At 41.1% G+C, this 15,729-nt stretch overlaps 1 protein-coding gene across 7 annotated transcripts in view; it reads right to left on the bottom strand.

The window, feature by feature from the left end:
* Positions 1-15,729, bottom strand: part of tcf7 (transcription factor 7) — a 225,435-nt gene that overhangs the window by 34,223 nt on the left and 175,483 nt on the right. For all 7 annotated transcript variants that reach the window (XM_043703431.1, XM_043703432.1, XM_043703435.1 and 4 more), the window contains exons 5-7: positions 13,545-13,635; positions 10,623-10,709; positions 6,366-6,488 (exon numbers count right to left, since the gene is read on the bottom strand). In XM_043703431.1, coding sequence (XP_043559366.1) covers positions 6,366-6,488; positions 10,623-10,709; positions 13,545-13,635 — 301 coding nt within the window. The remainder of the gene's footprint in view (positions 1-6,365; positions 6,489-10,622; positions 10,710-13,544; positions 13,636-15,729) is intronic.

Here is a 15,729-nt window from a genome sequence, read left to right as displayed (position 1 = left end):
TGGTCACCATTAATGAATAATGGTAGCAGTGTGTACCATATACAAGATGTAGCAACTTGTTAAATCTCTCTTGACAGCATTTTCAATACCCTGGGCCTAGAATGACAAAGAGAGCAGATGCATGGGAACTCCATCACCTGTAAGTTTCCCTTCAAGACACACACTATTCTGAATTGAAATTCAATCACTAATTCTTTATTGACATTGGGTCAAAATCCTGGAATTCCTTCCTAACAGCATTAAGGGTGAACCAATAATTGTGGACCACTTGCAGTTCAACATGATGGCACATCATCATCTTCTGCAGAGAAATTACGAGTGGGTAACAAATGCTGGTCTTACTAAGAAAATCTATAAGTGCATAAAAGAAGCTGGTCAGGAGAAATCTTTACTGTCTGGCATCAGAATTGTTGTGATCAAGTACTGGAGTGGGAAAAGGGACTGATCAAGTTTTAATCCCACTGGTTTCCACAAGGCAGGACAAGTTAACCATGCCCCATCCCACCTCCATTTTGAAGTAAAATGGAAACTATTCTTCAGCTAGAAACATCTGAGGCAGGTTTTTGGGAGAAGATCTTTAACTGAGACAAAATACCAAGGCTTTGTTCTAGGTTTCAACCAAATTCAAAGATAATAATGGAAAACAAGATGAGCTCAAAACATTGACTTGGATTGTCATTTTCTATATAGTAAATTATTTTGTCTTTCTGGATTTGATTTATATTGTGGATTATATGCTGGAGACATCATTCAGCATCATTACAGATCTGACATATAATGCTGATCACTATCTGATTTAAGTTAAAAAGGATGATCTGACAATCTGATATTTATTACTCTTCAGAGAAAACAAGAGAACATGGCAAACATCTCATGAAATCATCACCACATCATGTAGTAATTGAGGGTAATACTTATAATCAGCCCTCAGCAAGTAAAAGGAAACATGTTCTAGTTCATAAACTTGGTCAAATTATCAGAATCCCCCATTCTAAGGGAAGCATTCATTGAAAGTTCTGGGTGAACATTGAATGGTAACAATGGCATTATTGCATGATGATTGTTTCTATTCATTTTAAAATAAATTGTTAAGCAGCACAACAAAAGTTTATGCCGGTGATGCCACATGATACTGCCATGGCCACATGGAGAAAGGTTTTGTCCCACGAATGGCTCTCTCCCTAAACTATATCCCACCCAACAAACTCTCCAAGGTGGCAAATAAACAGTTCCCATAAATAGTGGAGAAGGTGGACTTTATACACAAGATGACAATTACCATTAAATGCAAATTAATACCCACATATTTAAAGATAGAGAATGTTAGCTTTTGTAGTTTAATTTCAGTTATAAAGCAATATTGTCTATTTAATATGTTGCATCTGTTAGTAACCTCTATCCCAAATAGGAGACTGATTCATACTGTGCCAAATATAAAATAGCTCTTTAATTATGTAATTTATAAGTAACAGTTGCTTCAGCATTCCATATAGCCAAAAGGATAATTATTTCCAGGTTCACACTTTCCTGTGACTCGAAATTAAATCAAAATCATCCTTATCTTCTGTCTGTCCTCATGAAACATACTAATACTGTGAATCAGATTTTTCTTGTACATACATAACTTAAATATATAATTTCCTTAAGTATATAATTTAAAGCCTGAGACTCCCTCACACTGAAAATGTACAATGTTGGCCATAGACGTTCAGTCTGCTGAGCTCCCTTGATGCTCTGCTGAATAAAATTACCACCTATCACAAAGCCATACAAACCAGAAGGTCTCCCATTTAATTTATGGTTTGTGCTGACTTAGCTACTTTCAGCTCAACTGGCAGTGAGGGATGCTACAGCTATCCTCAATGGAGGGGGGAGAATCAGATGAGTCTCTCTTCCTTACTGCACTACAGTAACAAATACACATCAAAACTACATTATTGGTTGTAAAATGCTTTGAGATGCCCAACAACCAAGATAAGTGGATATAAATGCAAGCCTTTCATTCTCTTCCAGGAGCCTTGCTGGAAGTGTCTATCTGTGATCATTAAGTGACTAAAGGATGATAATATTGATTAGGCTTCTATGCTAGTGATGGTTTCTTGGCCAAGGTGCTGGACAGTTGCCATTACCTGTAGAACCAGGTCTCAGCATGAGGTCACCACTTATAAGAGAGGAGCAACAAAACAAAGAAAATACATTCAGTTTGAGTCATCTAATTTACTTCAATGTGTGTTCTTAAATCTTAAAGAGGCAATGCTGTCATGGCAATCCCTTTCTTGTTAATATAGGAAGAAAAACTAAAAGAAGGTTATGTAATTTATGTCACATTAATCTTCTTTGTAAGTGAAATGAATTATCTGGTTGTCATTATATACAAACATAAAAGGCCTTGTATGAAGGCGAATTTTATTTTTAAGATTTCAGAATGCTTACGTATAAAATACAAAAGAGTGTGAGATAATACTGTGGTCTCCTTATAGTTGTTACAAGACAGCTTAACCAAACTAACAGTCAAAAAATACTTATTTGATGAACATTATATTTCTTGCCATCTTGAAAAAAATTAGCTAGTAGATTTAGTATTCGGAAACAGAGTCAAAGTAGCCAAAATAGTCTTCTCCACCATTTATTGGGCTGATTTTTTGGGTGGGAGACAGATTCAGTCCCAAGAATAGTTTTCCCCATAAAGTGAGATGACAGCAGCATAAAGATTTTTGTTACACTGTTGAGCAATTTATAAAAACCATAACATCAATGTACTCATCCATGCAATAAAGTCATTTATTGAAATCTTACAGGAGTCTGAGCAATGTGGCCTATGGTTGAATCACATGGGAAGTCCAGTGAGCTCTATCTCAATGTTGGGAGAATCTTGCACCATCTTTTGACAAGCAGTATGGTGACATTCTTGCTAGGCAGTGTTGTTTCCAGTTTGGGGCACTATTGCTTGTTAATGCCTTGATAATGGCCCAACTTGCCTCATTAATATTCACCTTCCTATCTTACCAAACACACTAAGCTAGATGTCACCTTGATAGAGAAAGCAGAGTGGGTAGCTGGCAACGTCAGCTCGATGCTTGCTCCACAGGATCTCCATCAGGCACCAACATCTCAGGGCATGCTCCATGGGCACTGGTCCACATCCAGTATGTGCCAGGCTCTAAGAACCCTCATGACAGATTTCTGAGTCATTACAAGAAGCTTCTGCACTTCAATGTTGTACCCTCATGCTGCATTGGCAGTTATCATTGTAACGCACACCCAGTTCACGGAGTGGACCAAGCTGCATCACTGGCATCTTCACTCACTGTCACAGTATTCACTCACTCCTCGCCTACCTGGATATTCACAGCATCTCTGTCTTGCCTTGCTTTCATGTGCTTTGCTCCCTCCGCCAGAGTTACCAGGCTCATATTAATTTTGTCTTGGCTGTGCCATTTAGTGCAGACACAAAGGCAGGAAGCTTGTCATAATTGCCCGCAGGTCTCAGTCAAGACAAGAGAGATGGCCTCTGGTCAGGTGCACTTGCACAGCAAATAAAGGGCAGCCTCCAATAGCAATCATGGACAATCAGTCACTCAGGTTGTGTGTCAGAAGCAAGATATTCTCCATGTATGGAGTAAAGAGCTACATGCTAGGCACCTCTCCACGTGTTTTGAATCTTTCTGCCTTATTGGGGACAGTTTTCCTCCTAGAATGAGACAGGCAGCTATTATGGGAGATGAAATTGGGTGGCCAAGCTTTCACTGTCTGTCCGGACAGGGAACTGTCCCGAGTGAATGAATAGGCAGTGCAGATGGCATGCAGAGTGCATGGTATTGGGGTTTGGGGTGGATGAGGTCAAGTGAGGAGACATATTGCAGTTAATAGTGTGAGTGGTAGGGTATGAGCCTTGGTGAAAGTAGGGTACAGTAGAAGAGACTGTGAAGTATCGGAGACAAGATGGTGGCACTTGTGCTGGCAGAGAGAAGGTAATTGACCTTATTCCTATTTACTATGCATTCCTCCAGCTGGGTGAGAATACACTAATCTGGGTACCAACCTCAAACCAGGTTGGCGTGGTCTGCTGCTGTGGCCATCATTGCTGGTGAGAGGAAGTCCTGCCTCTGTACCACTCCCAGAGGGAGCTCCAGGACCTTCTCCCAAAGTGGGGTGCCAATTTGCTCCTGTCTGCCATGCCTGTGGCAAATCTCACAAACCATGTTGGGCAGCTCCAGACTATTAGTGCTTGTCTGGGTGTACAACAGGCCTTTAAAGATAGCATAGGCACAAGGAATGCTGGTTCCTTCCAGGGTATCCCGAGAGTGGCAAGCTTTTCTGGGAATGGTGTGTGTTATGATGGGGCTGGAATCAGACGTGGGTTATACCATAAGGGTAGTTTGTTAATAATGTGAGTTTGGTAAGGTAGGCCGAGAAAACCCACTAGGACTCATTCAAAGTCACTCATATTTAGTCAAAAGAATATAACATTCAGCCTACACAAAAATGATGGAAAACAAAACCAAAAACAGAAGTTATTGAAAAACCTCAATAGGTCTGGCAGCATCTGTGGAGAGAAAGCAGAGTCAACATTTTGGGTCTACTGACCCTTTTTTCAGAACTGATTGTGGCTAGGGTAAGGTTGGTCTATATGATGAAGAAGGGGGAGGGGAGAGGGGAGAATTAGTAGCTGACGATGGGTTGTTTGGGTTAGCAGCCCATGTGATGACAAGCTTGGTGTGAGGGGATATGGGAGAAGGTGCTCAGGTCTAACATTATTGAACTCGATATTTAGCACTGAAGGCTGCAAAGTCCTCAAGTGCAAAATGAGGTGCAGTTCTTCCAGCTTGTGCTGAGCCTCTCTGGTGCACTGCAGCAAGCCTAAGACAGGGATGTTGGCCAGAGAATAGAGTGGTGTGTCGAAGTGACAGAAAACGAAATCTTAGGGTCATTTTTGCAGACAAAACATAGCTGTTGTGCAAAGCATAGATTATAAAGCAGGCCATATTGTGGGGAGCCAATACAGTCGGCTAGATTGAGTGAAGTGCAGGTGAAGCACTGCTTCACCTGGAAGGTGTATTTAGGGCCATGTATAGTGAGGAGGGAGGAAGTATTGCATCTTCTACAATTGCATGGGAAGATGCCTGGGGCTGCAGGGATGTGCTGGGAGTGAAAGAGGAGTGGACCAGGGTCTACCAGAGGGAACAGACGCTGCGGAAGGTTGACAAAGGAGGGGAGGGGAATGTGTGTCTGGCGGAGGCATCTCACTTGAGATGTCAAAACTCACTTCATTAACTAACCAGCTCACCCTTATGGCATCCCTCATGTCTGATTCCAGCCCCACCTTACCGCACACCATTCCCAGAAGAGCTCGCTGCTCCCTGGATATCCTGGAATGAACAAGTATTCCTTGTGCCTATGCTATCTTTAAAAGCCTGCTCTACACCCAAACAAGCACTAACAGTCTGGAATCGTCTGACAGGGTTCACAAGTGCCCCGGACATGGTAGGCAGGGGCAAATAAGCACCCCACTTTTTGGGCAGGATCCTGGAGCGTCTCTGGTTAGGGTGGTGCAGAGATGGGACTTCCTGTTCCACCAGGGCCAGCAGTGATGCCCACAGCACCAGACCATGCCAACCTAGTCTGAGGTTGCAATCCAAGTCAGTGCCGTCTCAGCCATCAGGAGGAATGCAGGGCAATACAGGAAATAGTGGCTTATGATCCTTTGGATGTAGATGCTACTGGATGGTTAGTGAGACAAGGGGACCTTATCGCTATTGTGGGAGGGAAGAAGGGGGTGAGGGCTGAGGTGCAAGAGATGGATCGGACACGGCTGAGGGCCTTGTCAACCATGTTGGTGGGGAATCCTCAATTGAGGAAGAAGGTGGATATTTTAGAAGCCTCCTTGTGGAAGTTGGCATCATTGGAACAGATGCGATCGAGACAGAGAACTGGGAGAATAAAGTCTTTACAGGAAGTAGGGTATGAGGATGTATAGTCAAGGTGACTATGGGAGTCAGTTGCTTTGTGGTGGGTGTTGGTGACCAGCCTATCCCTAGAAATGGAATCAGAGATGTCAAGGGAAGGGAGGATTCAGTAATGGACCAGGTAAAGGTGAGAGTAAGGTGGAAATTGGAAGCGAAATTGATAAACATTTCCAATTCTGGGTGAGAGAGGGAAGCAGCCCAATGATGCCATTAACATAGTGGAGAAAGGGTTGCAGACCGGAGCCCAAGTAGGACTGGAACAAGAAATGTTCCCTGTACCCCACAAAGAGACATGCATAATTGGACCCCATACAGCTACACAAAGAAACAAAAGCTATCACTGCTTTTCCACCTATGCATGCGTAAGCAATGCAGTGTACTTTCAGTCTCATTACTTACATGGATCGCAGCCCACTGTCATATTGATTCATGTCTGGTTTGCCTGAAGCACTCACAATAGCAGGATGGGGGATCCCTGTAGAGTGCATGCCTGGAGGGCCCAACACCAGAGGATGGGGAAACCTGCAAACAAGCAAAGTCATTTTGGTGCTATATTTTCCTCAGTGACAACATCATTGCGTGGCTCACACAGAAACTGTTTTAATATTAAAAATCACACAACACCAGGTTATTAGCCCAACAGGTTTATTTGGAAGCACTAGCTTTCAGAGCAGCACTCTGAAAGCTAGTACTTCCAAACAAATCGGTTGAACTATAACCTGGTGTTGTGCGATTTTTAACTTTGTCCAGCCATGTCCGACACCAGCACCTCCACATCATGGCTGTTTTAATTTGTTAGTGGGTGTGTATAGATGGAACTGGCACATATAGGCAAATGGAATATAGCTCCCAGGCATTGCCGATTAGATTAGTAGATTAATGTCTAAAAAATATAAACACTGAATTAGAACAGGTGCCTGAGTGAGGTGCTGAGCCACAAAGATTGGAAGGAGTAAAAATAACAGCCAAGTGTCTTGTTCCGACTTGTAGCAGGTTGAAGGTGAACTATTTTGGTAATTAGACAAGAACAGATCAATATGGGTCATAATGCCCCTACAGTTGCATAGGCATCCAATGTTCATGTCTGACCTCTAATGTGAAGAATAGCCAACTGGGTGAGGTTGGTGTGGTCTACATGATTCATGGACTTTAGGTAAGAAAAGGTGAATCTGTGAAAGAAATTCAGGAAAACAAGTTTGGACTGGAGTTAGGAAACTTGTTACTGATATCGATCCTTGAGACAAAGAGAGGAACACAGCGTGTTCCAATTCTGCCGCCTACATTCATGTTGAACGAGGCTTTGGGGAAGAAGATGGTCAAACATGTTTATGCAAATTAGTGGCATTACATGGCTCACCCATTATACCTTCACCAACCCCCCTGACTTCAATAGAAGTGTATGTGGATATCAAGTGTAGTGTCTTTCTTTATTCATTTTGTGGGATTCGAGCATCAGTGACTGGCCAGCATTTATCCCTAGTTGCCCTTGAGAAGGTTTAGATTACTTACAGTGTGGAAACAGGCCCTTCGGCCCAACAAGTCCACATTGCCCCGCCGAAGCGCAACCCACCCCTACATTTACCCCTTACCTAACACTACGGGCAATTTAGCATGGACAATTCACCTGACCTGCACATCTTTGGACTGTGGGAGGAAACCGGAGCACCCGGAGGAAACCCACGCCGACACAGGGAGAACGTGCAAACTCCACACAGTCAGTCGCCTGAGTCGGGAATTGAACCCAGGTCTCTGGCACTGTGAGGCAGCAGGTGGTGGTGAGCTGCCTTGTTGAACTGCTACAGTCCACCTGCTGTGGGTTGACCCACAATTCCATTAGGGAGGAAAATTCCAGGATTGTGACCTAGTGACAATGAAGGATGGCAATATATTTCCAAGTCAGGAAGGTGAGTGGCTTGGAGGCAAACTTGAAGGTGGTGGTGTTCCCTGTATCGGCTGCCCTTGTCTTTCTTGATGGAAGTGATTGTGGGTTTGGAAGATGCTGCCTGAGGATCTTTTGTGAATTCCTGCAGTGCATCTTGTAGATAGTACACACTACTGTTACTGAACATCGGTGGTGGAGAGAGTAGATACTTATGGATGCTGTGCCAATCAAGTAGGCTGCTCTGTCTTGGATTGTGTACAGCTTCTTGAGTGTTGTTGGGGCTGCACTCATTCAGGCAGGTGGCGAGTATTCCATCAGACTCCTGACTTGCGTGTAACACAAGGCTGATGTGACACTATTCACCTTGCTCTACACCTTTCAAATGCCTTTGTCTTAAATTAGCTTCTACATGCACAGATATCCAACAATTCATAAATTTTGATTCAGATCTGTTTCATCAAAAAGAATAATCAAACCAGGGTCATTTTATGTAGTAATAGAGTGGTAATCACAGCTTATCAGAAGCTGACATGTTGACATTGTTCCAATTGTAATAGAATTAAGATATGAAAATCAGTGGTAGACATATATTACAGCTGCACATATACATTCAACAGTGGTTAAGTGATACCCTCATCTTGTCGAAAAAACACTTAATTATTGATAGATGTCCCCTAAATCATAATCTTAAGGATCACAGACAAAAGCACAAAGGATACATCTTAGAAAAATAAAAGTAATAAGGAAAATTACAGTGAATCCTGGTGAATAATTGGATGATAATTAAATAATCAGAGAGGAGTCCCATTTCATGATAAATATGTGAATAATGAAAAAAAAGGTCAAGCTATATTTAAGCTTTGATAGCCTTGATAATGCCTTCTCCTTCATCAGTTGATCTCTTTGGTCTTCCAGCCTGTCATAAACCTTTTGTTCTTTATTCCTACTCCCCTTTTTCCTTGTCATTGTGCCTGCTTAAAATCTATTACACCTCTAACTTTCTTCATTTATGATGCAAAATGAGAGTCAGTTGTGGATACCTGTCATAGCCATTTGAAATAGTAACTCTGTTTTTCTCCCCACAGATGCTTTTCTTTTAGTTTGGAATCCAGCCACTGAAATGTTCTGCTTTTGTATTGGTCCAATTATACTTGAAACTCAAAGGCAACTCTTGGAAAAGTGACTATTCTTTGATGTTATGGTATTTTGTCAAAATAAGCTAAAGGACACGGTTTACTTTAAAGAAAAATTACTTGTAATAGAAGAAGATATAAAGCTAATCTGTCTTTCCAATTTTCTGTTCTCCCCTGAGGGAGCGAGCTCATTTTGCGCTATGTTCCTCAAGAAGTAGCATATCTTTTTTAGCATAGTAACTTTTTCATGTGTTGTAAGCCCTGATGTAAGCACTCGTAAGCAAAGCTATTATGATGGTTGCAAATGTAATCCAAATATTGACATACATAATTTCCACATGGATATGTTTTTTCAGCAGTACTCCCTGTGTAGTAATCAACTACGTGTCTTTTAGCTAATTCTTCCCATTCCGAGTCAGAATACGTTCATACTAAATATAATTTACTATCGCCAACACAACTTATACCAGTCTCCTTTTGGTTCCAGACAACTCAGTTCTACACTATGAATAGTTTTTTTTTAGCAAGGGAATCCTGTTAAATCTTTTTAAGGGGTCCTGACACTGACAACAGATGTGATTTCTTTTTCTTGATGAGATTTGCATCATCTCAGAGATTTGACAATTAACAAGAAAATCTTTTCCCTTTGATTAGTTCATTTTTAAACTGAGTTATCTTCATGTGTGAGAACACAGCAATATATTCGGGGTGAATTCACAAATCCCACATTCCCAATCAGCAGCCATACTTAGACAGAGTGCTGGTTGGTGATTATGGTTAGCATATTGCGGTGCCATTTCCCAGACCTATATTCTCTTCAAATTGGAAGGAATTAATTTAACCTGTGTTTGTTATGGAGCAGTGTTGAAGTCAACTTTTTTTAAAATCAAAGGCATTATTAATGTGCTTCCTAGTCACTGCTCAGGCACTGCACTAATGATTACCTCAAAAATGGTCAGGATTTTTTTTTATCCCATCTCTTGTCACCTCCACCCACACTTGGTTGATGAACAAGCATGGATGGGAGATAAGTGGAGCTGGGGTCCGAAACTATTCAACCAGGCTTCACTGTGCAGTGCATCTCATTTTGTAAACACATGATTACAGTATCACATTCGTAGGGTCGTTCTCCAGCAATGTGTCATCAATGTTGTGTAGTTATGAACACACACACACACACACACGCTTAACATCATCAGGTCCACATTATTCAGGTACTGAAAAGAACCACATGCAACATTGCTTCTGGTACTTATCTATGTATGACAAATTGACATTAGCATTTAGTTCATAAATTAGTAGCATTTTTCAAGGTTTTGAAGCTTGTGGAATAACACAAGGCTCTGATGTCACAGTACTGGAGAGCGATCCTGTTATTAGACAGTGAGGGCACATGGAAAGCAATACCTGGGGCTCAGTACTCACCAGAGCTCAGCCACCTTAAACTGGTTGAGATACAGTAAATTACAAGCAGATGAGTGCTGATTGGAACTGAGACCCAGGTTCAGCATATCGCTAGTTCTATTCCAAGAATCAAATCACCAACCATTGTCACAGTGCCTACTGGACAAAGTCTTGGCAGAAGCTGCAAGCTATGAGACTGGCTTTGCTGCTAGCTAGTCTCACACAGCCCATACCTACCTGGATATGGAAGTGCTGGGTGGAAGCGGTGAAGAGTAAGGTTGTCTAAATCCACATGATGTAATTGGATAGACAGACTGACCTTGCCTGGGATCAGGGGAGAAAAGGATCTATCAGCTTCTCGGCTTTACAGCCTTTACCCATGAGCTTAACAACGATAGACTGCACTTCATCAATGTATGCATCTATACTGTTAAAAGTACCATTGTTTTCCTTCCTGATAGATTTGAAGAAACTGGGATGTAAAAACATGAACTTAGGGAATTTGTTTGTTTAATGGACTGCTCCTCTTTCACCTCTGGACACTGGATTTCAGTTCAGCCTAGAATGTGTGATGAAAATCTCTCTCTGTTTGAAGGAGTTTTATTTCCATCTTCCTTTTAATTTCTTCCTCTGTTGAAGACAGTGACTTATGATGGAGTGAATCCATTGATGCCACTGCTATTTGGCATCTGACCCAATTAGTTATTCCTCAGTTGTGAGGCTAAATAGTACATGACATCAGATGATTCAATCTTGAAATATCAGACACAATTATTGTCCTTATCCACCATCCATATGAGCACACTTTAAAGTAAGGAATGACTTATTTGGTAATTTCCTCTCCCTGTCACAGTGGCACTCAGAAAACAATCAACTCAGTAGGAATTGGAGAACAAATGATCAATTTTCCTGATTTAGTATGTCAGACAGTTTATTTACCTGTTGAACATCAGGAAAAAGTGAGAACAATGCATCTTGGACTTATTCAAATTATGAGAGCATAAATGGATGGAATAATATAAAAATAGGTTAGTAAATAGCCAGTTGGTGAGAAACAACCAGTAACACCTGGGGTATTTTAATTAATAGTCATTTAATGGTGGAATGCCTGGAGTTTCTTCAGTCACTATTTATTTTTTATAATCATGGGATTAAGTCCAAATTATCAAAATTTGCAGACAACATTAATTTGGCAGCTCTGGCAAATGATGAGTATCAAAATGCACAAATTTGAAAGCATCTCGAGAACGGTAATCTCAGAATTTACGGGACTGTTGTAATAGGAGAATGGATGCAACAGAAGTATTTAAAATTCATAAAAGATTTGAAAATCCAAGTAAACGTTTTTAATGTATGAATAAGTTTACAAGGTTATTATGTAAGCAAATGTTATTTTGCAAATCCTTTTTGATCAAGATATAACTCTTTTACATATTATATCTGAGCAACGAATTAGGCTAATTTTCTTACAATTCAGTATTTTTCAGGATAAATCCTGCTTTCCCACTTCTGAATTTGCCAAAAATACAAATTATATCTCAAATTTGCAGAAAATTTCTCAAAGCAAGACAGTCCCACACAGAATAGATAAAAGGAATTGATTGCACAAGATTGCCTTACTGTACCAACAGTTAGCACGCTTCAAGGTAATTTAGTGTGTGTGTAGTATTTTCAAATTTGTAATTTTTTTGCGGGGGGGGGGGTGTAGTCCAGTTAGGATTTATATTTCCAAAGAGTATTTCTCCATGTTTGGATATAAAATAATACCTGCGGTTTCTCTCATATGGGGCAAATTATTGAAACTAGCTACTGTGAACAGAGGTGGGAGCAGATGAGACAAGTTGTCTTTCTACAGGATATGATCTTGCCATCCAACATATCATTATTGTACAACCTCTTAGGAGCCCTTCATATTGCAGCATAAGCAGAACCTAGGGAACATCTTGCTCACCTCCATTTGGTTAGGCATTGTATGTGGTCCAAGAGGAACAGAGAGCATTAGGGAAGGGAGGGAAAAAAGGGTTTTTTAAAAAATAGTTTTTTCATCCCATTCTCTCAGCAGTATTACTGACTTCACTGAAAGGAGCTAATACATAAAATAATGACAACGACTCAGATAACCAAAGTGTTGGAATTTATAAAAAACACAGATATGAGAAATCTTCGAGATGCTTATTATGCATGTGATATATTACTATAAATTAATGAATTAGTAACTGAGTTGTGTCAGTACAGTATTGAATATAATGAAAGAAAATAACCGCAATAAAACAACAATCACTATATAAACTGAAATGTTAAATTTGAATTCAGGAATACACAAGAATGTTATTGATAACTAGTTATGATGAATTATGCAAAGGCTATTTAGAACCAAGACATTGCTGCCATAATTTTAGATGATGGTCCAAATGTACCCTATTGCTTGGAGATAGTTAGGACAAATCCAGGGTTTTTCAGGTACGAAACCAGGTGCTTTCTGGCACCATCATGGTAGAATCCGTGTACTAAATTTACTCAGAAACAAAGATCTTGCGAGATGCACAATGATCTTTCAAGATAACGTGTGTGCCATCACCTTAAACTGAATTTTAAGGAAGGAAAGCAGACAAAACATATACACTTCTAAACTTCATTATTTAATTCATCTTTTGGATTTTACTGCCATCATCATAGATAACTTACACCATCAGCTGGACCATAGTTAACTGAAAATATAATCACTAATTTACCTGCTGTCAAAGACAGATTAACAGAGACAGTTTCACCCAATGATCATCAGCAAATATAACAGCAAGCTTGAATATTAATGCTTTTTAATAAGGACACCAGTTTTGATCCATATCATTGTTCCTATAATGGTTTTCTCTCCTTAATGAAATCAATTCCTTTTGGAGCATAGCCACCTATAAATGTGAGGAGAGCCTAGTTCCACTGCATTATTCCTCAGGTGATCATCTTCTGAATCCACAAGCAATAATCCTTTTCAAAGGACTGGATTAGTTTGTGGTTCAGCAATGATCATGGTCAGAAGGCACATGACTTTTTGTTAATTTTTTTTCGGAGCAGGCAATCCAAACAGAAGAAGTGCATCCATGAGCATCCTTGGCTGTCTTACAACTTTGATGTTTAGATCACATTTTGCGATGCATCACTTACCAGCCTATTGTCGGGGTGATCTGTCCTGCAGTACCAGGAGACAGAGAATATAAAGCAGCTAGATCAGGACCCTGTGGTGACCGATGCAAACCTGCACAACATAAAATTGACAAGAAGCTTTACACACCATATACACTTCAAATTATACAACCTTTGATACAAAAATCAGAATCACGTTCTACATACAGTACTCGCTTCTCTCTTGTATTATCCAATTACATGCAACATGTTCTTTTCTATGTGACTTGATAGAAATTAATCTTGGCCATAAAATTAGTCCTTAGGTGTCAACTGAAATTTCAAGCATTGGATGTACACCCATAGGAAGCTCATTGCACTACATAAGTCAAATTTGGACAATTTATGTCACCAGTGGCATCCTTTAAGTAAGTTCCAGGAGTGCGTAATGCACCATGAAAGGGTGCAACAGGTTGAATTGGTCAATCAATAAGGCCAATCAATAGGGCCAAACAATTACAAGGCAAATTCCTGGTTCTCTGAGCTACACAGTGAGTCTTTTAAATATTTTGTCCTTTTCATACCTAGAAAATGGATATAACACATACCAATTTCAAAAGCAATGTGCTCTCACACATTTATGAAGAGTTATTTGTAAGGAATATGGAGAAATTTACAGCCTTTCTCCGACCAATGCTTTTTTCTCTATTGGTAATATTGATCATGGAGTTAAATCAGGACATCTGGCCATTTTTTCAGTGGAAAAATGTGAATGTTATTCTTATAAAAAGTTGTGATAGGTCCGGTAGATTTTAGTTTTTCCTCTTATTCAACATAAAACTATGTACTAAAATTGATTTTAAGAAATTCTATGTTTACAGTTAAATAAGAAAAATGTCAAATCATTCTAATTATCTAAATTTTAAAAATCTACTAATTTGTGCATCCAGCAGATTGAGCTCAGACTGTGTCCCTAATCTTCTTTACATCTCTTCAGCATGATTCTGGTGCACAGGTCCACAACCGCTAACAGCTCTCTAATTCTTCATGCAGGGGAAGAATTGATATTTGCAGGGTTTATGCCAAACTCTGGGTTGTGTTTCCAGTGGGGTTTCAGGATGGGATTTAAGAATCACAAGCTGTGAGGCTGCAATGGCGGTTGTGAAATGTAGAGTGTGTTTTGATAGTTGCGAGGCCCCTTTAAATGTTTATTTGTTTCCTGTCATTGTTCTCTGACGCCCAATTGCTGTTACAATCACAACCTGTAAAAATACAAGACTTTGCTTTTTTCCAGTCAATACCAGCAGTTTTAATTCTCAAAGAAACAACCCCCCCAAACTTCACCATCTCCGAGGTTAAGGAGGTGGTGGGCGGGCGCCTCCTCGTCGCCGACATCATGTACAGGAATGCTCCCCTGAGACTGATTAATGTGTACGCCCCAGTGGGTAAGAGTGATCGGTTGGCTGTCCACTGTTGCTGGCTACGTCCAGGCCGGTCATTCTGGCCGGAGACTTCAACTGTATCATTGATGCAGATGGACGATCCGGCGGGGGGGACAGTAAACTGGACACCACGTCCAGAGCCCTGATGGACACGGTAAAAGATGCCAAGCTGCACGACGTCTTCAGCGCCCCTGCAGACGGAGCGCAGCGTAGATACACCTGGTCACGGGCAGACGGGTCTATCCGCTCAAGGATAGATTACCTGTTTGTGTCCCGAACGCTCTCGGTCAGATCCACCGATGTCAAGCCGATGTTCCTCTCCGACCACTGCCTCCTGCTGGCCGACTGTCACCTACAGGACGAGCAGTGGGCTGGTAAGGGAACGTGGAAGCTGAACACCAAGCTGTTGACCCCGGTAAACATTGAGGAGCTCAAGAGGGACTACGCAGGTTGGAGAACCGTGAAGCCCCTCTTTTGAGTCCCCAGCGGACTGGTGGGAAACAGTAAAAGGGAACATTAAGAGGTTCTTCATCCTCAAAGGTGTTCAGGAGGCGAGAGAGAGGCGGGGAAAACTGTCCCAGCTCCAGGAAAGTATGCAGAACCTGCTCCTGCTGCAGACGATGGGGGTGAATGTCACGGAGGACCTCAAGGAGGTGAAGGGCCAGCAAGCCTCGCTCTTTGCTTCTGAGGTCTCCAAATAATCTTCCGGTCCAGGGTCCGCTCGGTGGAGCAGGACGAGACGTGCTCACGTTTCTTCTTCCAGAAGGTGCACAAAGAGAGCTCTG

The sequence above is a fragment of the Chiloscyllium plagiosum genome, chromosome 14 (genome assembly GCF_004010195.1).
Source record: "Chiloscyllium plagiosum isolate BGI_BamShark_2017 chromosome 14, ASM401019v2, whole genome shotgun sequence".
Taxonomy (NCBI): Eukaryota; Metazoa; Chordata; class Chondrichthyes; order Orectolobiformes; family Hemiscylliidae; genus Chiloscyllium; species Chiloscyllium plagiosum.
This window is presented reverse-complemented; position numbering and strand designations above follow the sequence as displayed.